Source organism: Magnolia sinica, chromosome 15 (genome assembly GCF_029962835.1).
Source record: "Magnolia sinica isolate HGM2019 chromosome 15, MsV1, whole genome shotgun sequence".
NCBI lineage: Eukaryota > Viridiplantae > Streptophyta > Magnoliopsida > Magnoliales > Magnoliaceae > Magnolia > Magnolia sinica.
In genome coordinates this window covers 24,796,846-24,824,409 of record NC_080587.1, presented here as the reverse complement: position 1 = coordinate 24,824,409, position 27,564 = coordinate 24,796,846, and the positions used below count along the sequence as shown (strand labels likewise).

Sequence of the window (27,564 nt, the reverse complement as noted above, 5' to 3'; positions counted from 1 at the left end):
GAAAATAGGGGTAGACCTATTGAGAAATGTCTTTCTTCGCCAAGGCACTTACTGAAGATTTCAGGTAGCTGTGAGCTTCAATGCCTAGAAGCGAGTCCTGGTTTTATAGAGGCTTCTGCATCAAAACCAAGGCGCCAGGGTAATCGGGGAAGTGTGGTGAGTCAATGAAGATCATTTCCTGGAATGTTAGGGGTGTGGGCTCCAAACTCAAAAGGAGCCTGATTAAAGCGTCCATTAGCAGAAAAAAAACCAGATGTAATTTGTTTTCAAGAAACGAAGGTCTCTCGATTTAAAGATTATCTCCTGACTTCTCTTTGGAAGGAAAGGGATGTTAAGTTCTTGACGTTGAATGCGATCGGTAGCTCGGGTGGGATCCTCATTGCTTGGAAATCTTCCAAGTGGGAGCTCGTTTCCTCCACTGTTGGCACATTCTCGCTTACAGTTATTCTCCAAGATAAGTATTCTTCTGTTAAATGCTTACTCACTGTTATCTATGGGCCTAAACAATGACTCTCTCAGGTCGGATTTTTGGGATGAGCTCACTCAGGCTAGAGAATCTTTCTCGGGGCCTTCCTGCGTGGTTGGCGACTTCAATGTCACTCGTTTTGCGAAGGATCATTCCAGAAGTAGAAGGCCTTCCCCAGGAATGTTGCGCTTCTCTGAATGGATTCAACAGGAGCAGCTCATCGACTTACCCCTTTTGGGCGCCCGATTCACTTGGTCCGATGGGCGGGCAAATACTATCCAATCTCGGCTTGATAGATTTCTTGTCTCTCCCGAGTGGATTGAGACGTTCCCGACTGTCAAGCAACTTGTCTTACCCCGTACTAATATGTGGCATATGTGGCATATGTGGCTATGACATATGAGCGATAGAAGCATGACAAAACTCAATAAACAGAAACTGTTGAAGAGAGTTAAGGCATGCAAGGTAGATTTCTGCGAGCATTGCATCTATAGGAAGCAGTGGAGGATAAGGTTCAAGCCTACCACACATAATAGCAGTAGGGTGCTCGATTACATACATTCTGATGTCTGGGGGCCAGTGAGTACCGTCTAAGAGAGGATCACAATACTTTGCGAGCTTCATAGACAATTACTCAATGAAGGTTTGGGTCTACTTCTTAAAGCACAAGTCTGAAGTGTAAGCCAAGTTCAAGTTATAAATGGCGGAAGTAGAAAAGCAAACCGAGAAACGGGTGAAGTGTCTAAAGTCAGATAATGGAAAAAGTACATAAAAGAGGAATTCATGAAATTCTGAAAGGAACAAGGCATCACAAGGCACTTCTTAACTCCATGGACCTCACGGCATAATGGGGTGGCAGAGAGGATGAACAGAACTCTATTAGAGAGGGCAAGAAGTATGTTGTTGCATGCGGGGCTGCCAATAATCTTCTAGGTAGAAGCGGTTAACATAACATGCTATATTGTAAATTGATCACCATCTACAGTGATGAACTTCAAAGTTGCGGAGGAAATCTGGATGGGGAAGGACATTGATTACTTAGGGATGAAGATCTTTAGGTGTCCAGCATACGTTCACGTGCAGAGTAGACAAAGGATGAAATTGGATCCTAAATCTATAAAGTGCATCTTTGTCGAGTATGAGAAAGGTGTCAAGGGTTACAAGCTTTGAGTTACAGTTTCTCATAAGGTGGTCATTAGCAGAGATATCATCTTCGATGAGGCATCAATGCTGAAGGCCAACAAGAACGTTGCCGATTAGTCAAAAATACATGGTGATGCAGAGTGATTGTTGGTGCAGGTGGAGTAAGTTAAGCCGATTACTAAAGGCAAAATTCAGCGAGAGCAAGAAATTGACTGAAACAATTAGCAGAATACACAGGAAGTATAGCCAAGAACAGGAAGAGAAGAACCATTAGAGGCCCGGTTCGATATGGGTTCTAAGACATGGTTTCTTTCGCATTGTTCACGGGGAGTGAAGATCACTTCACCTTTCAAGAGGCCAAGTCTGGAAAGGATGACAACAAGTGGATGTCATCCATGGCGGAGGAGATGGAATCTTTACACAGGAATCAGACATGTGAGTTGGTGGAACTTCTAAAAGGTCAAAGGGCTATAGGATGTAAATGATTGTTCAAAAAGGAAACATTAATAGAAAAGGAGGGCGAAAAGTACAAGGCACGGCTTATAGCAAAAGGGTACTCGCAGAGGGAAGGAATAGATTACAAGGAAGTACTCTCCGGTTGTGAAACATAAGTCAATTAGGGTGGCGCTAGCTATTATAGTGGAATCCAATTTGGAATTGGAGCAGCTTGATATGAAGACAGCATTCCTTCATGAGAACTCGAAGGAAGTTATTTACATGAAACAGCCAGAAGGATTTGAGGAACTTGATAAGGAAGATCATGTGTGTAGGCTGAAGAAGTCATTGTGTGGGTTGAAGCAGTCTTTGAGGCATTGGTATACGCAGTTCGATTCCTACATGGTGGAGATTGGTTTATATCAGATGTAAGTACGATTGTTGCATATATTACAGGGTGCTTGAGGATGGGTCTCACATTCTACTAATGTTATATGTTGATGATATGATAATTGCTGCAAAGGACAAGAAGAAGATACTCTTGCTCAAGTTTGTAACGCAGGGAGTTTGACATGAAGGATTTAGGCGCTGCGAAGAAGATCCTAGGCATGGAGATTCACAGAGATAGAGTCTGGGAAGTTGTGGTTGTCTCAAAATGGTTATGTGCAGAAGGTGCTAAAGAAGTTCCATATGGAAGGTGCTAAGCCAGTTAGCACGCCTCTAGCGGGTCACTTTAAGTTATCAACCAAGTCATGTCCAAACATAGAATAGGAGATTTCGGACATGTCATGGGTGTCGTACGCGAGTTTAGTGGGGAGTCTCATGTATGCAATAGTTTACATGAGGCGGGATATCTCACAGGCAATTAGTGTGGTCAGCAGATATATGGTGAATCCAGGAAATGAGCATTGGAATGTTGTTACATGGATTCTTGGGTATCTCAAGAGCACAATCGACACTAGGATCATGTTCAGGAGGCATGGAGCTTCAGGTGGAGTTGTAAACTACATGGATTCGAATTATGCAGGAGATTTGAACAACAGGAGGTCCACTATGGGATATGTTTAAACATTAGCAAGCAGACCGATATGTTAGAGATCTACGTTAATACTCTACTATAGTGTTGTCTACAACCGAGACAGAATACATGGCTGCGACAAAGGAGTTAGAGGCATTATAGTTGAAGGGTCTAATTGGAGAACTAGGGTTGAAGCAGGAGGCGATCCATTACATTGCGATAGTCTGAGCGCTATCCATCTAGTGTTGAATAAGGTGTATCATGCGACAACCAAGCACATCAACGTGAGGTTCCACAAGATACAAGAACCCATTGATGGATAAGAACGTCGTGGACATGTTGACGAAGCCGGTGACCACAAATAAGTTCAAGCATAGCTTGGGCTTGATCAATCTCACCAGCCATTAATGAGATTGGCCACCCTTGCACAGGCGTGTGGATGGAGCTGCATTGCAGGTGAAGGATGCAAGGAGCGGTCCACGCTCAAGGTAGAGTTTGCACGGGAGATCTTCATGGTGACTTTGTAGAATACAAGTCAAGGTAGAGATTGTTGTGCGAATGCATTGGATTCTGCATAGCCAAGGGGTAGTTGCAAGGCTCTATCGATCGGACCAACACCTTGTCGATCCGACTTACAGAGTGGTCGTTTTCTCGATCAGAGATCTGTGCAGAACAGGGTTCTGTCAATTCGAGTCAGTCCAACGAACGGTGCAATCAGTCCGACCGATGGACTCCAATTTAGTTTTGCGATTTTGCAAAAAATGGGGCTAGAGTTTTGCAAGGTGAGAGGGTTCTCTACACTTGTAAGGGCTTAGGAGGGATTTTCTTAAGGGGCTAGGGTTTTCCTAGGTGCACATTGCAAGGTAGGATCCGGTGATTCTGTAATCAGAGAAGGTGAATGGTGTAAAAACTCTTAAGGCTTTTGATTATAGTAGAGATCTTTGTCGCTTTGTGCCGTGGTTTTTTCCTGCAAGAGTTTTCCATGTAAAATCGGTGTTCTGTGTTTGCTTGCTTGATTGTTTTATTATCTATTTGATTGTTATGTCTTCGTTGAACATGCTTCCACAAAGTGCACAGATTAACGGTGGTATTAGATCCGAATTTCTAATACCTAGGGATGATTCGGGATTGTTATGGCTCAGAATTACAACATTATCATCGATACTGGGGAACTTTCATAAGGGATTCTTCCTAAAATACCCCTAATAAACTATTGAAAATATTGGCAATATTCGAACAATTTTAAACTGCCAGGAATTACGATATCGTTAGCCTGCTGATATCGGTAATGTTGATGATATTAGATAATACAGTGTTTTAAATAGCGAATGGTGTGTAGCATAGCATTCACCCCTTAGAAGCGTGAGGCATAAGCTACATAGCGCATAGTGTAAGCTACACACTACTTGTAGATTTTTAATCAAGGTGCTTGGTTACACTAGCGTTATGATATTTTGTAACAAATTAGACTTATTAATAATGAATTTAACAAAATTTCTTGATATTTGGTGCAACAAAATGCAATCTAAAGTAATAGGAAAGGACAATGATTGAGTATAAAGGTAAAGAAAGGGTATCAAAACTGATTGTGTGTCTCATCTCTGAGGTCATGGATTCGAGAACCCATGTGTGTGTGGGGGGGTGTAAGAGTGTGTGTTTCTCACCTTTCAAAATAAATGTTATTTATATTATTTCACTAAAATAATTTAAAATGTTAACTAATTTTTTTACTAGAAATAGAAAAATGTAACAAATCATTGAAAACATCATGTGAGCTACATAGCATGTAGCATAATCTATGTAGTGGGTAGCGTGTGCAAATTATCCCGTAGAGAAGGCTACATGTGACTTAAGCTATTTTCATGAGCTACATAGCATCAAGGCTATGCTACGCTATGTAGTGTAAGCTACATGCTACATAGCGTAGCTATTTAAAACACTGGATAATACCAACAATGTTTGGAACACTGTACAGCACAACACAACACGCACATATAAACTATTTAGCAGCAGCCATGGAAGATGCTATTTGAAAAGGAGGGAAATGTGAATAAATTTCTTGGTAAAACCCCCACTTTGCTAGGCCTTTATAACAACTTCATGAAATGACCACAATGTCCTCAAGGCAAGATAGAAGTTTACAGACTTAACAAATAAAGTATAGATGGCCAGTGCCTCTTATAAGAGTGATTCATGTGAACAATGTTGAAAGCACAAATTCAATAGACAGTCCGAAGACCCTCCAATTCAACCCATGACTCAAAGTCAACCAAATTTTAGCTAAAACCAAGCCAAAACGGCAGAACCCTCACTCTATAAAATAAAAGGGTTGACTGAAACAACTTTTATCAAGCTCTTGCATAGTGTGTTGACTCCCCCAAGTAGAAAGAGACTTGTCGGAGCCTTGTTTCCTATTATTAAAACTTAATTGATTCAATCTTGTTGAATTGCGACACAACATATTTGACAATCCAAAGATACCCGCGACCAAATTTTAAAATGCGGCCAAGGCCAAACAGCCAACAGACCAGTTTGGACTAGAAGCAGCAACACCCGTGAGCTAAACAATATGAGGCACTCTTCATCTACAAACAAGTTCATCGTCAACATTCAAGCCAAACAGCCAACAGACCAGTTTGAACTCGAAGCAGCAACACCCACGAGTTAAACAATATGAGGCACTCTTCATCTACAAACAAGTTCATCGTCAACATTCAAGCCATATACCTAAAAGAGCTATTCCCAAGTTACAGATGTGACTCATAGTATTAGCGTCTTGTTGATAAAGGATTTAAGGATGAGACAACACTAAGCATGATCAATAATGTGGGAACAACCTTGGTGACTCCAACAACGCTCAATGCTAGGGCAAACTCCGGCAAAAGGATGGAAACCCCTCAAAAGTTGGGGTTTCCAGGAATCCTATGAGCTTAACTGAAAGGCTTAGAATGCTGGTACTTGCAATTGAGGCACATGTAGATTTTTGGAAATTTTCCAACCATCAAGTTGGGGCTGTTATCAGTAGTGATTAAAGGAAAAGAAGAAAGGAGAAAGCAAATAATATCCCAGGGATTTATTTTTATTTTTTTAGTAGTTTTGATACTTTAGAAGGAAAAAAAGAGAGAGTAACTTCTAGTTGTCTTTTTTATGAAGTTCACTCGTGCACGTGTGTGTATTCTTATTTACCAAAAATGAATAGACCCCTCACCTGATAAAAATTTTAAGCGGGCAGAATCAAGTACAAGTCCCGAGCTACCAAACCTTGTTGAAACAAACCTCATCAGCATCAAGGGCATACCGGGATAATTTTTGGTACTCCACCAGACTTCAAATGGCAGTAACATGATTATTCTTTGAATTCTATCAACATGATTGAATTTTCATGCATATTAAAATGCAGAAAGTATGTATTATTTGCTTACCTGTTCCAGACCCTGGCCTAGAAGATCCATCCCAGTCTGAATTTGTCTGACCTCTCCCACTACCATCATCATTATCAGCTGCAGAGCCGCCCCAACCACCACTAGCAGATCCCCTGCCAGAGGAACCCCCAATTCCAGGGCCTTTCATTGAGACCATGGCAGCTACCGATCCGGTTGTTGGCCCAAAATCTTCAACATGTCTCTGAAAATATGCCACAAGCTTGTCGATGCTATTATTTCCAGCAAACATCTGTTTTCGAAACTTGTAGCCATTGTGGCACAGACCGATAAATTCATGATGCAGATTCGTACTCCGTATATATGATAAAATAAAGGCTCCAGGATTTTCGTAGGAAATGCCAAAACAGTAAACTATTCTCATTGGATGTTCTGCTTTCTCCACCCTTAAAAGCTCATCAACTTCTGCTTGTGAGCCCCTCTGGAATTTGCGGTACCCAAGCATAACTTTCAGGTAGGCTACCAGGGGGTCAACATAGCGATCTACAACCTGCCAAGAATGGAAGCAGCAAACAAGAAAAATATAAAAAAGATTAATCCATGAGTGAAGCTGTTTCGAAGTAAACTGCCTGAAAGTAGCAAGCGAGAACAAAGCCATTAAATACACAAACATTAAAACAGTAACTGATTTGATTTCACATTCTCCCATGATTTGAGACATGCCGAATTTCATGCATTCGTGTATTGTCAAACTCACAACAATTCTCTAATAAGAGAACATTAGTGCAGACAAGTTCTACTGTACCAAGATCAAGCATTTTTTAAACAAGATAATAGCAGGTTCTTTTTTCTCTCTCTCTCTTTTGAAAGATGGCAAGCACCAAATTTAAAATGCCAAAACCAAACTCCATGACCAAATGCCAAAACAATCTATTTTTCATTCAATGACATCAAAATATCTGACGCAGGACAGCCCTAATTATGATGCATGCTCATGGAGATAATTAAACAGCGGAAATAAAAGGAATAAATGATCTAAAATTCTAACAATAATCATCATAACTGAGAAAATCATAAAGGAAACATGCAATGGAGCGGGCCATCACTACAACCATGGAGTATGGAATTCAATTACTACTTAGGTTGGATCCGGCGAGGGATGAGACCTCCCGATCTTGCATGGTCACACCCAATCGATCAATGAAGATCACTAGTCCGAAGAACCAAGAAGTTTCTCGGATTAGGGATTTGAGAATTTGGGGATTTAGGGTTTAGATCGGTTCTCAAGATTTTGATCGTAGAGGAATTAGCCAAAACAAAAAAAAATAGAAGAAAGAAAGTTATTACCTTGAGGAAGTTGGAGGGGCACAAGAAGAAATTAGAAGAAGAAGATCAAGGGGAGAGAAGAAGCACCATTAGAGAGAAGAGAGGAAGGAGGCAACCAAAGGGTTTGCTTTTCATTCATCAATAGTTGAAATTCGTGTTTAGGGCTTTACCCCACTTAAATAAGCACATAAAGACATAAAATTACTAAAATACCCCTAGGATAAGCAAATAAAGATATAAGATTACTAAAAGACCGCTAACTAAGTCAAAAAACGTGCAAATAACATAAGTATGGGAAAGTTTGGGCGCTCGGTCCTCTTTCTCCAATCTTCCTTCACATGTGTCTTCCCTAAGTGGGGTCTTCTATATGTCCAATCACATGTGAAAGGTCTTCAGCTCCTCAATATTCGCCTATCCACAAGGACGGCACTTGTGGTTGGCGCTTTCTTCGTTGGTACACCTTGAATGCACCTGTGTCCGCATCAATTCCCCTCGGGTGAGAAAAACTCGACCCCGACGAGTTGAAACTTTTGTAGCGCTCAAGTAGATCTGGATCAATACCCTGCAATGCGTCGCCCGACAGCCACGTAGATTCAGACGATGGTTTGTTCTTCCACTTGACAATATACCTTTGTAAACCCCCATCTCTCGTGTATACTATCTCGTCATCCAATTTTTCCTCATTTGCTTCTTTTTGGTTATTGGGTGGTGGTGGGGGTGTATGGGGTTGGGTAGCAAACTCAGAAAAAGGCCATGAAAGGGACGATGTATCAACAATGGGAGTATGGGCACGGACTAGATCTTCCACATTAAAAGTTGGATTAATGCTCATTTCAGATGGAAGGTCAACCCGATACGCGTTGGACCCAACCTTTTGTAATATCTTGAATGGTCCAGCACTACGCGCTTGTAATTTCTTTGCAGATCCTTGATAGAATCGCTCTGGCCTTATTCGCACCATTACATAGTCTCCTTCTTGAAATTCTTGCACTCTACGATGAGAATCAGCTGAAACTTTATAATCATCATTGCTCTTATTTAACCGCTGTCTAATATGTGTATGCAAATCATGAATATGGCGTGCGAATGCATCGGTTGACTCAAAAGACCTTTGGGTAACAGACATAGGTAAGAGATCTATGGGTATTCTAGGTTTATAACCACTTACAATTTCAAAAGGACTCAACCCGGTAGATCTATTAACTGACCCATTATAAGCAAGTTCAGAGTTGGTAAAATTAGGTCCCAAGTCTTAACATGTTCACCCACTAGACAACGTAGAAGATTTCCAAGGCTACGGTTTACCACTTCAATTTGACCATCTGTTTGTGGGTGGTAAGCAAGAAAATTGCAAATGAGTTCCCATAATGTGCCACAGTGTCTTCCAAAAATAGCTAGTAAATCGAACATCACGATCAGACACTATGGTTTTAGGTAACCCATGGAGACGCACCACACCATCAAAAAAGATACGAGCAACATGAGACGCATCTGACGTCTTCGAACATGGGAGGAAATGCGCCATTTTAGAAAAAACGGTCCACAACGACAAAAACGGAATCGTGCTTTTTTATAGTCTTGGGAAGCCCGAGCACGAAGTCCATACTAATGTCCTGCCACGGAGCATGTGGCACTGGCAATGGCGTGTACAACCCGGTATTTTGCTTTCTTTGCTTTGCCAGCTGACATGTTCGACACTGCCCTAAAACTTTGGCTACGTCTCGCTTGAGGCTTGGCCAATAGAAACGATCTTCCACGAGGGCAATGGTCTTATCACGACCAAAATGGCCAGCTATCCCTCCTGAATGAAGCTCCCAGATGAGGAATTCACGAAGGGACATACGGGGAATACAAAGTCTGTCTCCCTTGAAAAGAAAGCCATCTTTAAGAACATATCCACCCATAATATGCTGGTCACTAGAGAGCGACGTGTAAGTACCCCCAAAATCAGGACATATGGGGTATTCATCTTTCAGTTGCTCAAATCCGACTACCTCTACACTCAAGGAGTTGAGCAACGCCACTCTCCTACTAAGGGCATCCGCTGGTTTGTTTTCAACCCCGGCCTTGTGTTTCAAAACAAACGAATATTCCTGAAGAAACGCTACCCACTTGGCATGCCTTGGGTTGAGTTTCTTCTGAGAATGCAAATATCTCAAAGCCTCATGGTCAGAAAACAAAACGAATTCTTGCGGTAGGAGGTAGTGTCGCCAATGTCTCAGGGATTGCACTACCGCATAAAATTCTTTGTCGTAAGTGGAGTATTTTTGTTTTGCCTCATTCAATTTTTCACTGAAATAGGCCACTGGGTGTCCTTCTTGACTCAACACTCCACCTATACCGACACCAGACGCATCGCACGCTACTACAAAGACTGTAGAAAAGTCAGGTAGACGCATGACAGGAGCTTCCACCATCTTGCCCTTAATTTCTTTAAAAGCCTTGACGGCGGCTTTAGACCACACGAACTCTCCCTTTTTCATGCACTCGGTAATGGGAGCCATGATCGTGCTAAAACTCCTAATGAACCGACGATAAAAAGTTGCTAGGCCGTGAAAACTTCGCACCTCATGAATGTTCCTTGGTTCTGGCCACTCAACTATGGCCCTGACTTTTTCAGGGTCTGCGGGCATCCCTTCAGATGACACTATAAATCCTAAGAACACAACTTGGCTAGACATGAATGCACATTTCTTAAGATTAGCGTACAACTTTTCCTTCCTAAGGACACTACAAACCTTCTTTAAATGTTCAAGGTGTGATTCCTTAGTGGTACTATAAATAAGAATATCGTCAAAGTACACCACTAGGAATTTTTCCATGAACGGCCTCAAAGCTTGGGTCATCACCCGCATGAAAGTACTGGGTGCGTTAGTCAAGCCGAAGGGCATGACCAACCACTCATACAACCCATCTTTCGTCTTAAACGCCGTCTTCCACTCATCTCCTGGGCGTATACGAATTTGGTGATATCCACTCTTGAGGTCTATCTTAGAGAATATAGTGGACCTGGCCATCATGTCAAGCATATCATCAAGTCTAGGTATAGGGAACCTATACTTGACAGTAATTTTGTTTATGGCACGGCTGTCCACACACATGCGCCACGTGCCGTCTTTCTTTGGCGTCAACAATGCAGGCACGGCACACGGGCTCATACTCTCTTGGATGAAACCCTTTTGTAGAAGCTCATCAACTTGCTTCTTCAACTCTGCATGCGCTGCAGGGTTCATCCTGTGGTGAGGAAGGTTCGGTAGAGTAGACCCTGGGACAAGATCAATGGCATGTTGTATGTCCCTCATAGGTGGCAACTCATTCGGTAAGTCTTCAGGAAATACATCACTGTATTCCTTCAGGACCGAGATCACCTCACAGGGCAACTCTGATGGAACCTCAGGTGTAATTTCTCTAGCCACAAGGGCATACACCATAGAATCCTCCTTAGCCTCTTTTTCAAACTCTCTTGCGCTGATTATATGTAAAGACTTAGGTTTGGATTTCCCCATTTCTCTAGGCTCACTTGCCTTCTCATCCTTCTTCTTTCCTAGTGTATTCTCAGGTGGCATGGGATTAAGTTTGATCTTTTTACCATTATACATAAAAGTACACGCATTCGAACGGCCAAAGATCGTGACATCATTATCGAATAGCCACGATCTACCTAGGATAACATGCCCCACATCCATAGGTAAAACATCACACCACAGGGACTCTTTGTATGACCCAAACTCGATGGGGACTAGACATTGCTGGGTGACAGGTAGGGATGTCTTGTCAACCCAAGAAACTTTATACGGGTCTGGATGAGGTGTGGATTTCAGTTTTAAGCGATCTAAGGTGCTAGTGGAAATCACATTCTGACAACTTCCACTGTCCACTATCACCTTACAATTCTTTTCACCACACTTGGCAATAGTGTAGAAGATAGTGCTTCGACGCCAGTCAACACTACTTCTAGACTGAGCTAACACACGCCTAACTACTGCAAGCGTTGCTTCTCCATCCACTTCTTCATCAGTAAGTCCTCCTTCAGGGTGATACTCTTCAACTTCATAATCACCCTGGTCATCTCCACCCTCGTGGGATTCGCCTATAACTAAGGCTCTCCCACGGCTCTTCGTAGGACACTGATTAGACATGTGGCCAAGGTTGCCACACTCATAGCACCTCACTTGGCTCATGTTACTAGGACCGGCACCAAGAACCCCTTTGCCCTTGTCCTCCCTAGGCCTAGGCGGAATGGTCGCCTGTGTCCTAGGTTGATTACCAATATTAGGTCTAGTTCCTTGGGAACTAGATCTAGTATTGGAGTCTCGGGAGTCTAAACGACGAACGACAGGAGCCTTCAGACTGCTCTAACTCCTGCACGACTTGATATGCTTCATCTAAGTCCGTTAAGGGCCGAGTGATAAGCTCGCGCTGAAGATCCGCACAAAGGCCCGTCTTAAAACGCGAGAGCGTTACTAGAGGGTCTTCTCGGATATCACATCGCATCACATACTCTTCAAATTTAGCGATGTAGTCAGCGGCAGACATTGACCCTTGGCGTAAGGATTGCCATTGGTCAAGGAGCTTCTGACGGTATGAGAGAGGAAGGTACTTCTCCTTCAACTTCTCTTTCATCTCATACCAATGTGTGATAGGGGCTCTACCAACTCTCTCTACCCTACGCTCGGTGTTGGTCCAGAAGAGCTTGGCTTGACCCACAAGCTTCATCTTAGCAAACCGCATTTGACGGTTTTTCGACATGCCATACCACTCAAAGTAGTGGTCCATGTCAACCCAGTCAAGGAATGCCTTGGGATCCAAGCGTCCATCAAAACTCGGGGCCTCAACTCTCACACTCTTCATCGCACGCTCATCTGGATCATAACGGTCTTGATGACCGCATGTGGCTCGTGCCTCTCGCACCACACCACGACCGTTACCACGATCTCTATCCTCACTACCACCACGTGTGGCAGCACGTTCTTCAATGATTCCTTCCACTTGGGAGTGCGCATCTTCCCCTACAGCGGGATTTTCCTTTTGGGACGCCTCTAGTTGCTCCACCTTAGTCATGGTGGTGGTAATTTGGTTCTCAAGGCGGGCAAACTCACGCCTTTGACCCGCTTCTAGGGCGGTTATCTTTTGTATCAATTGAGCAAGTTGCTCAGATAACTGCTCGTTATTCATGGTAGGTTGAAGTCCGAAACCTCTACCTCTTCTCGTGGGCATACAATGAAGACTTGAACCAAACTCTACCTAACTAGACTACTAGGTGTTATGACTTTCAAGATGAATGCGATGAATGCAAAACTACTATGAACTGACACAATTAAGTTGAAACAGGAAACAACTCAAATTTGAAAATTTTCCAGATTAGGAACTTTCTAAAATTGGAAAGTTTCTAAAATTGAAAACTTTCTAAACCTGAAACTTTCCTAAGTTAAACCTAAAAATCAAAACCCTAATTTGATAACTCGATCTAGACAAAAACCATGCAAGCCTAGGCTTTGATACCAAATTTGACGCAGGACAGCCCTTATTATTATGCATTCTCATGGATATAATTAAACAGAGGAAATAAAAGGAATAAATGTTCTAAAATTCTAACATTAATCATCATATCTGAGAAAATCATAAAGGAAACATGCTATGGAGCGGGCCATCACTACAACCATGGAGTATGGAATTCAATTACTACTTAGGTTGGATCCGTCAGGATGAGACCTCCCGATCTTGCATGGTCACACCCAATCGATCAATGAAGATCACTAGTCCGAAGAACCAAGAAGTTTCTCGGATTAGGGATTTGAGAATTTGGGGATTTAGGGTTTAGATCGGTTCTCAAGATTTTGATCGTAGAGGAATTAGCCAAAACAAAATAATAGAAGAAAGAAAGTTATTACCTTGAGGAAGTTGGAGGGGCACAAGAAGAAATTAGAAGAAGAAGATCAAGGGGAGAGAAGAAGCACCATTAGAGAGAAGAGAGGAAGGAGGCAACCAAAGGGTTTGCTTTTCATTCATCAATAGTTGAAATTCGTGTTTAGGGCTTTACCCCACTTAAATAAGCACATAAAGACATAAAATTACTAAAATACCCCTAGGATAAGCAAATAAAGATATAAGATTACTAAAAGACCGCTAACTAAGTCAAAAAACGTGCAAATAACATAAGTATGGGAAAGTTTGGGCGCTCGGTCCTCTTTCTCCAATCTTCCTTCACATGTGTCTTCCCTAAGTGGGGTCTTCTATATGTCCAATCACATGTGAAAGGTCTTCAGCTCCTCAATATTCGCCTATCCACAAGGACGGCACTTGTGGTTGGCGCTTTCTTCGTTGGTACACCTTGAATGCACCTGTGTCCGCATCAATATCAATTTCCCAAATGGTTTGCATATCATTCCACTGTTATTTCAGAACTTCCACAGGTCCAATATCCATGAACTGAAGGTAAGAAAATGAAATAAAAGGCATTTCCAGTTTTTAGGTATATTAATTTGGATAATGAACTAATTTCTGCATTGGTATCCATACATGGAGTCTGTTAGTTCTCCTCTTCTTCTTCATCTTCATCTTTTTTGTGCTTATGCAGAAAGGTTTCATGAAGTAACACGTGCAGAAAACACTGAGAAGAGTCCAGCTGTAAGTTGCTTACAATATTCCAAGGGGACATTCCTCTCCACTCAAGATAATTTAGACAGCATTAGGACCAATGTTGTTTCTAAATTATCCAAGGTTTTTAATGAGGACATCACTTCACGTACACTGAGAGGAGTCGGGCCGCACCGATTTCCCTGTGGCTAGGCAAGTACCCGTGATCGTGCTGAAGACCTCGTGTGCATGTACGAGCATCTAGAAGACCCCACACTGAGAAGATGCACATGGGCTGCTTTATGGAGTGATCCAGACCGTTGGATTGGAGGGACGTGACGACCGGGCCATTGATCGTGGATCGTCCACACTAGTTTTTCTTAGACTTTATCAGCTTATAGGATTTAGTTTTGTTTATGTTATGTTTAGACACCATTATGAATGTTCTTAGTTGATTTTATTTATAGCTATTTTCTTTAAAATTCACAAAACAGGGTGGTTATTGTAATTATTGAAACTTCCTAGAGCTATAAAAGAGGGTGGGCGTGTGACTCTCTCCCTCGTTAGATTTTGTGAAAAACAGAAAAAAAAAAAAAAAAAACAAAAAACAATGAAGCTTTGCTCCTTTTCTTCTTCTTCTTTCATCATCTTCATGAGATTTGAAGATACTTCCATGTGATTTGGAAGGGAGATTAATGTGAGGCTAATCTTCATCAACGGAGGTGCGAGGTCTCCATCTATCCCCATATCATCATCCATTTTTCCTCCATCAAGGTTTTTCCTCGAAGTTCTTTGATTCTCTCATCTCAAATCTTCATCTTCTCCTAAACCTAACTTTCACATACCCATCTACAATCCAAGCCCTAAGAGACCTAAACCCATCCAACCAAGCCACATGTGTGACATTACGACCACACATGTGAACCACTCGGGTTGGACGTACAGCCACACCTTGTCGTTCTTGGCTTCCCATTACCCTTAAAATCAAAACCCCCTTTTCTCTTTTCCAAAACCCCAACCCTAAACCTAAAATCCATAACTTTCCTACTTTCCCAAATTACCAAACCCTAACTTTTCCTATTATTCAATTCACCCAAAATCCTTACACACCTTTTATCCAAAACCCTAATTCCCACATCCTAACCCATAAACCATTTATCCAATTTGAAGATATTTAGGGTCCATTTGGGTATGGGATCCTACTAAATCAGGATTGGGCTCTAGCCTTCCACATAAGATTCGTTGCTGCTTTCCTCCACATAATTGTAATTACCAATGTTTTTTTTTTCTTTTTTTTTGGGGGTGAAATGCTACTAATTGCATTTATGCGAAAGAAAGTTGCACTTTAGTGCCGAGGATCCTATACAGTGTTGTCATGTGCGATCGCACATGCCATGTGCCATAATATGCGATCGCATAGTTGTCAATGGTCAGAAATCTAACCGTTTTCTGACCGTTGGAAATTTTATAAATAAAAAAAAAATTAAAAATCATGATTTTTTCTCTATAAAAAGGGATTTTAAACACTCCTACATGCACTCAAAGCTCAAACTCTCTTTATCTCTATTTTGCTCTCTTACACTCTCTCTTACACAATTCCAACCCTCAAGCTCCACTCCTCCATCCATGTTTCTTTCAAGAATCAAGATTGAGATTGAAGTTTCAATCAAGGGACAAGTACATACATCCACAAGGATTCAAAAATCAAGAATCAAGAGACATTACAAGACAACCAAGCTCTTCATCCATTGAATTGAACTCTCTTTCTAGTTTCTAATTTTTCCAAGTTATAAATATTCACACAACACCCACCACTCTCTCTTTCTAGTTTCTAATATATTATCTATCTCTCTTTCTATCTCATTCTCTCTTAAAGTTTAATAATATCCAAGTTCTAAGTTTTCTAACAACTTCTAACATTTTTTTTTAGTTTATTTCTTACTTTGTTACAAGTGACAAGTTAGTGTTGTGTTAGTGACTTAGTGTTACAACTTACAACTTACAACAACACAACTTTACAAGTCTACATTCTACATAATTCTAGAATCAAGATCAAGACTCAAGTCAAGGGTCAAGGACTCAAGGCAAAGAGAAGACAACTTAGACAAGAAGTAAAGATTGAAGAATTTGAAACCTCTTCTTAAATTTGTAATTGTAATTTTGTTTGTGTATATATCTCTCTCCCCTCTCTTTTCCGCAAGCCTACAAATGTAACTCAACTCTCTCTCTCTCTCTCTTGCTCCTTTTCTTTTCTCTCTTCTTCTCCCTTTCTACAAGTGTAACTCAACTCTCTCTCTCTCTCTCTCTCTCTCTCTCTCTCTCTCTTATCTCCTTTTCTTTTTCCTCTCCCTTTCTAGTTTCTACTAGACTACTACTAGTCTACTACTAGTGTAAGTGTGTAAGTGTGTGTGTGTGTAACTCTCTCTCTCTCTCTCCCTCTCCCAAGTCCCATCTCTTTAGTCTCTTACTTTACTTTAGTTTTTACTTTTTAGCTTACTTTCTAGTTACTTTTTAATACTAGGCTACTAGCAATCAATACACATACAACCAACATAATGTCTTCTTCCCAATCTTCCTCTTTGAAACCCAAGTCGAATGACCCGGGTTGGAAGTATGGGCACTACCGTAGTGTTACGGAAAAGACTCACATAGTATATGAGTTATGTGGGTATGTCAGTTCCAATGGCATTACAAGGCACAAGCAACACCTTGCACATTTACCGGGGTCAAATGCAAAAGCATGCGACAAAATTACTCCAAAAATCCGAAGGGAGATCATGGAGTATATGGAAAAACAATCAAGAAAGAGATGCAATATTGCCCTACGTCAGGAGGAATATTTAGAACAAGATGCATATGAAGATAAAAATGTAATTAATGTAGATGAAACTAGTCTCACTCCCCCTACTTTAACAGGCCAGTCTAGATCACAAATACAATCAACGGTCTCGAAAAGAGCCCGGGGGCATGGGCCCATGGATAGATGGTATAGACCACACCCCGAGGATGTGATCGACTAAAGGGGTAAAGGCAAAGGGCCGGCTAAAACAACTTTAGAGAACCGGTATAAACAAAAAGATAGAAAAACCACTATTCAATATATTGCTAAGTGGTTTTACCAAACCGGTATTACTTTCAACACCGTTAAATCGAGAAGCTTCAAAGTAATGGTTGAGGCTATAGGTCAATTTGGACCTGGGCTTTAAACCTCCTTCATATCATGAAATGAGGGAGACATGCCTGAAAACTGAAGTTGAATATAACGATCCTTCATAATTGAATACAAGGAATCGTGGAAAACATATGGGTATTCACTAATGGCCGATGGATGGACCAATAGATCCGGTCGGTCTCTCATTAACTTTTTGGTAAATTGTCCAGCTGCGACAATGTTCTTGAAGTCCGTGGATGCATCGGGCCATTCGCACACAGGAGAATATTTGTTTAGCTTATTAGATAATGTAGTTGAAGAAATAGGTGAGAAATATGTTATACAGGTAATTACAAACAACGCAGCCTCGTCAAGGTATCCCGTATTGGTATCGGTTGGCGTAACGGTGCCCTCCAAAACCGATACAGATACGGGGGCGTAACGACCCGTAACAACGCAAATTTTTTTTTTCCAAAAAATATGAAAAAATATAGATTAAATATGGAATATTCTAAGCATTCCAAATATGCATTCATTTATAAATTGGAACATGTTTATGGTGGTGTAACGGTCCACTCTTTGGTGAGAAGTTATATCGGACTATCTTATTAATTTTTGAACCAGGTAACCTGAATTTGACTACAAAATTCATATATTTAATTTTCTAAATATCTAATTTATATACTTAACAATTTAATATCTTTCTCCCAATAGTTCTTTAAAAAAATGAAATTAAATTCAGGTAGATGGCGTTGCCAATTTCGGGCTGACTTGGAGGACCAATCTATGCACCAAATTAGCCTCAAATTCATGCAATTTATTGCCATTATCCCACTTATGTATTGGCGGACATTTATTGGATAGTGAATCATGAAAAAAATCAAAAGGCCCTATTTCAAAAAATAAAAGTCCACAAAATAACAATTAAAACTATTCAAATAATTTGATTTTGGCATTGTGAGTTAGCAATTGCAGTTCATAATTAAATTGGTAAATTTTAAGTTAATATGTCTCGTGCACAATTTTTAAGTGCCCGAATTAGGCGGGACTCGGATTGTGAAGTGTAGCACACGTGTCAAAGTTTTTTGGGCCCCACCCGTGATGAATGTGTTATATCTAAACCGTCCATTCATTTGATGAGATCATCTTAAGGCTTGACATAAAAAATAATACAAATCTAATTATCAAGTGTACCACACTGCAAAAAGCAGTGGGGGATTGAACGTCTACCATTGAAACCTTTTTTGGGATCACAGAACTTTTGGATCAATACGAAATTTGTTTTTCCTCTTCATTCAGGTCCTTTTGACCTTATGAACGGATTGGATGGAAAATAAATGTTATGGTGGGCCTACGAATTGTTTAATGGTGAAAATCATCATCTCCGCTGCTATTTTTGGTGTGGTCCAGACGATCTTTGGATATGATTCATTTTTTGGGTAATGCTCTAAAATGATATTTAAAAATAGATGAACGGTGTAGATATAATAAATACATCACTGTGGAGCCCATATAACTTTGATCTCCTTTGAACTGTTCGTACAACTCAGAGCTCGAGGAGTGTCAGCGCTCGTCTTAGCGTGACACGTACCTACAGCAGCTAAGCTGGTGTGTGGTACACATGGAAAAAAAAAAAAGGGGAGAGGGAAACCGAAAAGAAAAAAGAGAGAAGAAGAGAGAAGAAAAAAGAGGGAAAGAGGGAAAGAACAGAGAGAGAGAAAGAGAGAGAGAAGAAGAAGAAGAAAGAGAAGAAGAAAGTTAAGTTTTTTCTTCTTTTTTTTTCAAGGCCTGTAACAGCTGTTACGGGTCCGTAACGGCCATTATGGCCCATAACGGCCCCGTAACGGCCGTTACGGTTACAATATCGGCCCATCGCCTGTTACGCCCCCGTATCGCGTAACAGGCCCCACCATTACCGTTACGTATCGGTCGATACGTAACCGATTTGGGATACCTTGAGCCTTGTATTTAGTGGCCGGTCATATTCTTATGGAGAAGAGGCAACGTTTATTTTGGACCCCCTGTGAGGCCCATTGTGTTGATCTTATGTTAGAAGACATGTAGATTATTTATAAATGTGATTGCAAGGGCTAGAATAATCACGGTCTTTACGTACAAACACGCCCTTCTTCTCAGTTGAATGAGAAAACACATTGGGGTAACTTGCTACGTCCAGCAGTCACCCGTTTCACTACAGACTTTTTAACACTACAAAGATTACATGCAAAAAAATTGGAACTTAGAAGCTTTGTAATGTCGGCCGATTTTACAAGTGGGCCTTGATCAAAGAAGGCTGAAGGGAAACAGGTTCAACAAACAATCATTTCTCAAAGTTTTTGGACACAAATGGTAAATGCGCTAAAAGCATCCGAGCCCTTAGTCACTGTGTTGCGATTGGTGGACGGGGATGAGAAGCCTGCAATGGGCTACATATATGATGCGATGGAGATGGCGAAAAATAAGATTATGGACCATTTTAACTATAGAGACCGTGATTACAGACCAATTTTAGATATTATAGATAGAAGATGGAGCAGCCAAATGTCATCTCCATTGTATTTGGTTGCTTACATCCTTAACCCAGCCTGTTTATTCGCTTCTATTGATCCAGGAGAAGCACTAACCATGCATATGGTTGGATTTATTGATGTCTTGGAAAGAATGATTCCAGATAGAGGAGAACAGGACAACTTTGATGGACTTCTACACAAAAAGTGAGGGGATATTCTCAAGGGATATTGTAATAAGGCATCGGACAAACAAATTACCCAGTAAATACTACTATGAATGTCAGTCTTAGTGTCTTACAAATAGTTTTTATGCAAAGTGTCTCTAACCTATTTAAACTGTTTTTCTCAGCTGACTGGTGGGCTACCAATGGAGTGGACCCGAACAGGAAGGATCCAGCTCTAAAAAAGCTGGCTATGAGGATTCTTGGACTCACGTGTTCTGCCAGTGGTTACGAGCGCAATTGGAGCACATTTGAGGCGGTAAGTTTAAACTATTTAGTAATTGTAAACTTCAATTTTTTAGTATAAGGCCTAAGCTAAATTAATTACCTGAATAATTAATGTCAAATGTGCTTTCTTTCTTACAGATTCATACCAAGAAAAGGAATTGCCTTGAGCAAAAAAAGCTCAATGACCTGGTTTTCGTTCAATACAATCAAAAATTGCGAGAACGATTCCAAACTAGGAAAGTGAAGCCCGGTTTCTTTGACCTTATCTGCTTAGATGAGTTGGATGTAGATAACGAGTGGCTCGTAGAGACGGAGGACCCGGTATTTGCTGGAGAGAACCTAACATGGGCACAAGTTGAAGATTCCGCATACGGATCGATACCTAGTGAAGGTAGTACCACTCGAAGGCGAAGGATGGAGAGAGCCGGGAGGAGAGTAGTAGCCGTCAACCCGTTGAAGAGATTGAGGAGATGGAAGAAGGAGATGGTGATAATGATGATCAAGATGAAGATCTACCATTGGATGTTGATGAAGCATTAGTACGTACAGATGATGAAGAAACAGAAAAAGAAGAAGTGTATGTGGAAGAAGGAGATGACTCGAATGATGATGGTGGTGGTGGTGATATGCCACAATGCCAACTAGATCAATGTATATAGTATATGATTAGATAAATAATAAATAAATAACTTCATTTTGTTTACTAAGTGTGTTGATGTTGATTGTTGATGTATATGTAGTTTTGAATGTCGAATGTTGATATTTCATATTTGTTAAATGTTAACTATATTGTAGAATGTAGAATTGTTGATGAATGATGACTTAATATTTAATTCATTATGTAATTGGTTTTATTTTACTTAAATTAAATGTATTTCAAGGGCCAATGACATATACTAATTTATTCTTTTTTTTCTAAATTTATCCCTATTTTTCTGATTTTTTTTAATTTTTTGAAAAATGTTTTTAAAAAAAAAAAAAATTGTGCGATCGCATATGCACACAGGCATATGCAATCGCACACGATCGCATATGCTATTTAACAACATTGATCCTATATGATGGGCATGGGGCCCACTAAAATTGGATATTATGCTTAATCCCAATAATATGGGACCCCTAGCCCAAACGGACCCTTTATCTACTAAGTATTTTTTGCATTTGCTGGATATTCAATACATTTCTGTAGTTTCATTTAAATATATTTTGTGGTCTTGAGAAAATTGATCAGCTTGTAATCACAAGAAAATCTAACCATTATAAGCAAATTTAACGATATTTTTTCACCAATAATAAAATGAATAGGTGTATCATGATATCAAAGAGCCTTTCCCTTGCTGTAATCACACATTCTTTCAATAAGAAACTCAATCCAGCTATAACAACAACAAAAAAAAAAAAAAATGGTGCATTACGATCTATGATGAAATCTAAACCCTAGCATGGCCTGCTCCAACCAACAGTTCTCCTTAAGCAAATTGCAACAAACAGTATTTTCAGGGGTTAGACAATGTAATTATTGCCTTCTGATTACAGGTGGTGTGCTACCTTTAGTGCAAAAACAAAAGGAGATGACAACAAAGAATTAAAAAATCAACAAAAAGTTAGCAACCTCGTCCAGATCCTCAAAAGTATCTTCCCCTATTTTCAATGTTTTCCCAAGACAAAGCAAGCTTGTGATGTCCTTGTGATCTTTTCCACCCTCGACTATCTCCTTGTGGGTATAGACTCCGTCATACACTTTCAGAGTCAGAGTTAAATAAGATGGCCCTCTAGCACTTGGATGGATAATGCTTTCACCTGGATCCTTGTCTGACAGGAACTGTTCAACACAATATATAGGCACATGCTTCAGGGCAATAAGCAACACAATTATGATAAAAGAATTGGTAAATCCTATTTCTATGAAAATGCACCTTGATTGCCTCATCAGCTGTCAAATTTTGAAAACGGTGATGAACAATCATCCTTCGCTTGAAATGCTTCTTTACAAGCCCCTCCTTCAGACCTTTATCTTGTTCGTTCCGTAAAATGCCCGTCTCCTCCTTGCGACCTTTATCTTGTTCATTATGTAAATTTCCCTTCCTCTCCTTGCGACCTTTATCTTGTTCTATCTGTAACTTGCCCTTCTCTTCATCATAGTAAGGATCCTGGTTTCCAGAACTCTGTGGTTGGTCACACTTACAAAGTTCGCTTTCTTTAGAAGTTAGTAACACCTGGTATCTATTTCTTTGAATTACTTTAATTTTGCACGTGATTGTGCTCCCTTCTATTACCTTCTCAGCTAAATCAACATCTCCTTCATCTGAAAAATCCTCCTTAAAAATCACCCCTGTCAAACCAGATCCAAGCTCACAAATCAAACGTTGAGATTGCACCCTGCTGACAGTTGCCTGAACAATTCTTCCCACTAGAAGAGTATCTTTAGTTTCACTAGATATCATATAAAAAACATCATCTGGATTTGGTTCTCTATACGGACTGCGCCAGTCTTGAAACCCATGAAGCAACTCCATCTGTATATCACAAAGGGTCTCCCTTTTTCTCGTCCCAAGCCGTTCCTCCACACTCTTACAATATTCCTCAATAACAAGAGCTTTTAGCGGCTTTGGCCTATATCTAACATGTTCAATCACCATCTGTTGCGCATCATCATCCATGTCATACGGTTCCTCTCGAACACCCTCATCATAAATATCCTTTACCATTTTCTTTGCCAGGTCGTACGACTCCGGATGAATTCTTGTATCATCCAATAAGTCTATAGTATGATTGCTAGTGGTAGCCAGCCCATTCCGACGGACACGCAGAAAACCAACCGCATTAATAAACACTTTCTTTTTAAGAACACCATTCATTGGAATCTCTTTCCGACTGAAAACAGCACCAGTTCTTAGCATTGCTCTCTGTAAAGCAGATGCCTTTCTGGGTCCAAGACCCGAGACAAATTGCAAAGGAGCAAAAAGCCATTCATGGTGAGCAGCCAAATTTATATCGACTCCGACTTGATTGGTGGCATCTATCATTACCTGTTCAACCACCCCATACTTCTCATCAGGGCTAAGGAAGTGTTCTAGTGGGTTCAGCTTCCAAGATAGGATCTCCCGCCCTGGTCCACATAGTGTCGCCATCAGGCACAATGGATTTTGAAGGTAACGGCCAAGAGCAACAGCACGCTTGACAATGCCTGCAAACAGAAGGAACATACTTCGTGATAGAAAATCATAAGATGAAAAAAATAAAATTTTAAAATTTTAAAGGAGAAAATCACAAAACATTTGTTGATTACCAAGAGAGGTGTTCACCTGGCTGCCCAGTCAACTGGTCTGAAGAAATCCGTGAATTTTCATAGAGACGAGGCAGAGATTCATCACCATAAACAACACTCATCTCACTCATGCTTTGACCATCTTCCCTAGAATGTTTCTCGACCAAATTATAAATGATCTGAGTGGTAAAAAAACAAATATACATTATAGATCGCATTGATAATCCAGAAAGCAAGTCAATGAGATTTTACTGAAGCAACTCCCAGAATTATCCATACAACTCCCTTTACATACATGTAAAAGAAAGAAAGCAAGAAAAACTAAAGAAACTAACCAATATCATAGAAAATATGCGGTGTTGTGTATGCAGCCAAATTGGTCAATCACCTTTTTATTCATTGCCCCTCTGCTAAAGAAGTGTGGGAGAAGTTATTTGAAACCTTTAGAATGGAGTGGGTAATGCCGGGATCCATTGATAGTTTTTTCCTAGCTTAGTATGGCCATACGGGGGAGGTGTAGGGAATACAAGAAGGTTGATACAGGACATGAAATTCAAATATGATGTGCAAGATTTTTAGGCTTTAGATCACACTAGTTCAGAGACTATCACACAAAATTCCACATCCCACATAACATCAAGCACTCAACAAGGGGAATCTATGCGGGTCTAGGCCTACATAGGCTAAGGCTGGATCAATTAAAATTATAAATCAAACAATGCTCAAAGGAGAATAAATTCATCCACACGTGCACAGAAATATTTTCCCAATCCAAGGGATTCATAGGTTCAATTCGGGGAACCCTAGGGTTAAAGAAAAGGGATAGAAATTGGAGATTTAGGACAATCTAGGGTTGAAGTTAGTGAAATCAGGTGAGAGAGGAGTGAAAAAGAGAAGAAAACCTGTAACCAACCCGCGCGTGTGGACAGCAAGTTGGGCCTAATGCACGTGCACTGATGGCTAGCCGCACGTGTGGGGCCCACGAACCCAAAAAACGCCCTCTTGGGTCTGGTCGGCCAGGGCTGAGCTTCAAAACCTCCAAGTTTCAAGTCGATCCAATGTACGGTTTGGGCGTCATGCTCCGCTGAAATTTTAGCCCTCCTACAGGGCCAGATTCTGGAATTCTGCTGAATAGAGGAAAATTGCCGCAATAAAAGACAGATTTGTAGCGCAGATGATTGTGGGAGATGAGAAGGGTAGATGGTAGAAGATGGGAGCAAATCGGGATAGATGTGGCTTCGCACCACGATAGTTAGCCCTTCGAAGAAGGGAGGGCTTCGCACCCAATTAGGTTTTCATAACTCGAAAAAGAGCAGGAAAACGTAGCAATTTTATTAATCTTCATTGAGAAAAAAAAAAAAAAAAAAAAGCCTACAAGGGGTGCCTATTTATAAGAAAACCCTATACCCCAAAACTCGCGCTATGTGCGCAACCTGTTATTTGGTGATGAAGTAAACACAAATAATAACTAATCAAAGTAATCTAAACCGTCCATGATATTCTAAATAACATTAATAAGCAAAACCTAAAATATGAGACTAATCAGACTAGCGGGACACGATCATGAGAACCCGTGATGGGCTTTATTTGACTATCGGGCTCATTCCAACGAACCAAAACTCAGTCTTCTAACTAGGGGACCCTCCCTGGACGTCGTCATCGATCCAGATCAACGATGGGGCCCTCCTCCTTGCATACGCGCGTAGAGGTGTTGGGGGGTGGGGCGTGCATGTGCACGAGATGTCCCCATCAAAGGTGGTTTGGAGGTTCGCTCCTAGCACGTTTGTGGGCCCTATGGGGGAACGGAATAATCAATGCTTTCATAACAAGACTAGATCAATGTCGGAAGCATTTAAAAGGGCTATGGATGTTATGGGGTGGGCTTCATGTATTGATTCCTTAGCTAATGGTAATTTTTCCCATTTGCATTGGGTCTCATTGGTGTAAGTTGCCAGTTTTTTAAGCATATCCTTTAAGGCGTGTTTGGATGTCGGGCCCATATGATAATGTATCGTATATATTAATAAAATACAACACCGAAGTCGATCCGATCCAAACAGCGCCACGTGGTACGCTGGCTACCCAAGTACGTCGCTAACCCAGTTTCTCGAGATGACACGTCATGTAAAACATTACTATAACGCAAGCGTCTGTCCAGTGCAATGATACCACTACACTGCCATAGCAGACGGAAAGGGGAAAAAAATCCCAGGATTTCCAAGCAATTCCGCAGACCATCATTTACCATCTACTCTCTCTTCTCATCTCTTTGGTTGTCTCAGGCGAATCCCACCCTCCTCCCCTCACTCCTCCTATTGTGCATCTCTCCAAATACCTCCACCACCGCCTCCGACTGGAACCGATTGAATAGGATTCAAGTAACATCCTTACTGTCGCCATTCCTCTCGCCTTCTTCCCTGCAGACATTACAGGTGGGTGATTTCGCAATTACAGGTAATAAACACCCTAATGACTCGATTCTCTGGGAGAAATTTCCCGTTTGATGTAGTACGATGTTATTATGCTACATGCTTCTCCATCTCTCTGTTTACTCCCCAAAAGCCCAAATGTATATACCTCTTGGATATGCATGTGTGGGTTGAGTAACGACCATGGTGGGGATTCACGCTTAGTCGATGGACCCTGTGTGAAGGCTATCGTCAAGGAGATATTCCTGGCAGATGAATCTTTTCTTTTCACTCCGTATCTACAGTGTATCCGATTGGTGGATTCATGTCATCACGACATGCGACTTGACCTGTGCATGTCAATGAACAGGGCGTACTGATCTTTGAAGCGCCTCATAACCATTTGCAGATACTCTATATAAACTATCTTTATCTTCCTTCTTCCCTCATTCGATCCCATCCTTAAATACTGAACTGTTGCATAGACTCCAAGTCTTCTGCATTAGGTCAGGTATTACCTTCCTATCTGTGTTAGCAATCTTTTGCAATGTATCGAACATGCTTCTTCTCATTTGACACATTCCGTAGCCTGCTTGATCACCTTTTTTAAAGGCGCATAGTGTATGTATGTTTTATGAACATTTCCCCATTTTTTTGGGCATGAAAAAATATGTGAATATATTGTCAGGCTATCCTAATTGATGTGGTTGCTATTGCTAATATCTATTTCGGATTGTATTTCAAGACATGCTTGTTGGTTGCTTGATCAATGTCAATATCCTGTGTTATCTCTGATGAATGAAAATGGTTTTCATGTTTTAGATGGAATAGATGTATGTTAAACTCGATACTATGTTGATAATCGAACTAATGTTTAACAGAAAAACTCTGCAAAATATATCATAATGTTGATGTACATTTGGGATTTTCATGACATTTCCATCTGTAAATTCAAAGTAACTTGGACCTAGTAACAGTTCGGACACAAATTGTCTCATGGGGTCTAGTAGTGGTGTCTCTAGTAGCGAGGGTTCATCCAATAGTGACTGGAATGAAAATGAGGTAGCAGCAACAATGACTGCAATTGCAGCCTCTGCATGTGTCATGGGGGCTGCCGAATATTATCATCGTTATTGTTTGAAGTCGTCCTCTCGAGATTGTCATGTAACGAGAAATAGATTTGTGAATGGAATCATAAGGAAAAGTGATGCAGACTGCCTTTCACAACTACGTATGGGGCGAGATAAATTTTTTGAGTTATATTCTTTGTTAAGATATTAGAATTTGTTGTGTGATACTAAAAGGTGCAGTTTAGAGGAACAAGTTGTCATGTTCCTACATACAATTGGCCACAACGTGCGAAATCGGGTCATTGGTAATCGGTTTTCAAGGTCTGGAGAGAGTGAGTCGACACTTCAATAGGGTTCTTCAAGC

At 40.8% G+C, this 27,564-nt stretch overlaps 1 protein-coding gene across 2 annotated transcripts in view; it reads right to left on the bottom strand.

Moving 5' to 3' along the window:
• LOC131227450 (transcription elongation factor SPT6 homolog) overlaps nucleotides 1–27,564 on the bottom strand; it is a 57,197-nt gene that overhangs the window by 11,001 nt on the left and 18,632 nt on the right. For both annotated transcript variants that reach the window (XM_058223247.1, XM_058223248.1), the window contains exons 13-16: nucleotides 23,760–23,901; nucleotides 22,371–23,641; nucleotides 22,067–22,276; nucleotides 6,485–6,992 (exon numbers count right to left, since the gene is read on the bottom strand). In XM_058223247.1, coding sequence (XP_058079230.1) covers nucleotides 6,485–6,992; nucleotides 22,067–22,276; nucleotides 22,371–23,641; nucleotides 23,760–23,901 — 2,131 coding nt within the window. The remainder of the gene's footprint in view (nucleotides 1–6,484; nucleotides 6,993–22,066; nucleotides 22,277–22,370; nucleotides 23,642–23,759; nucleotides 23,902–27,564) is intronic.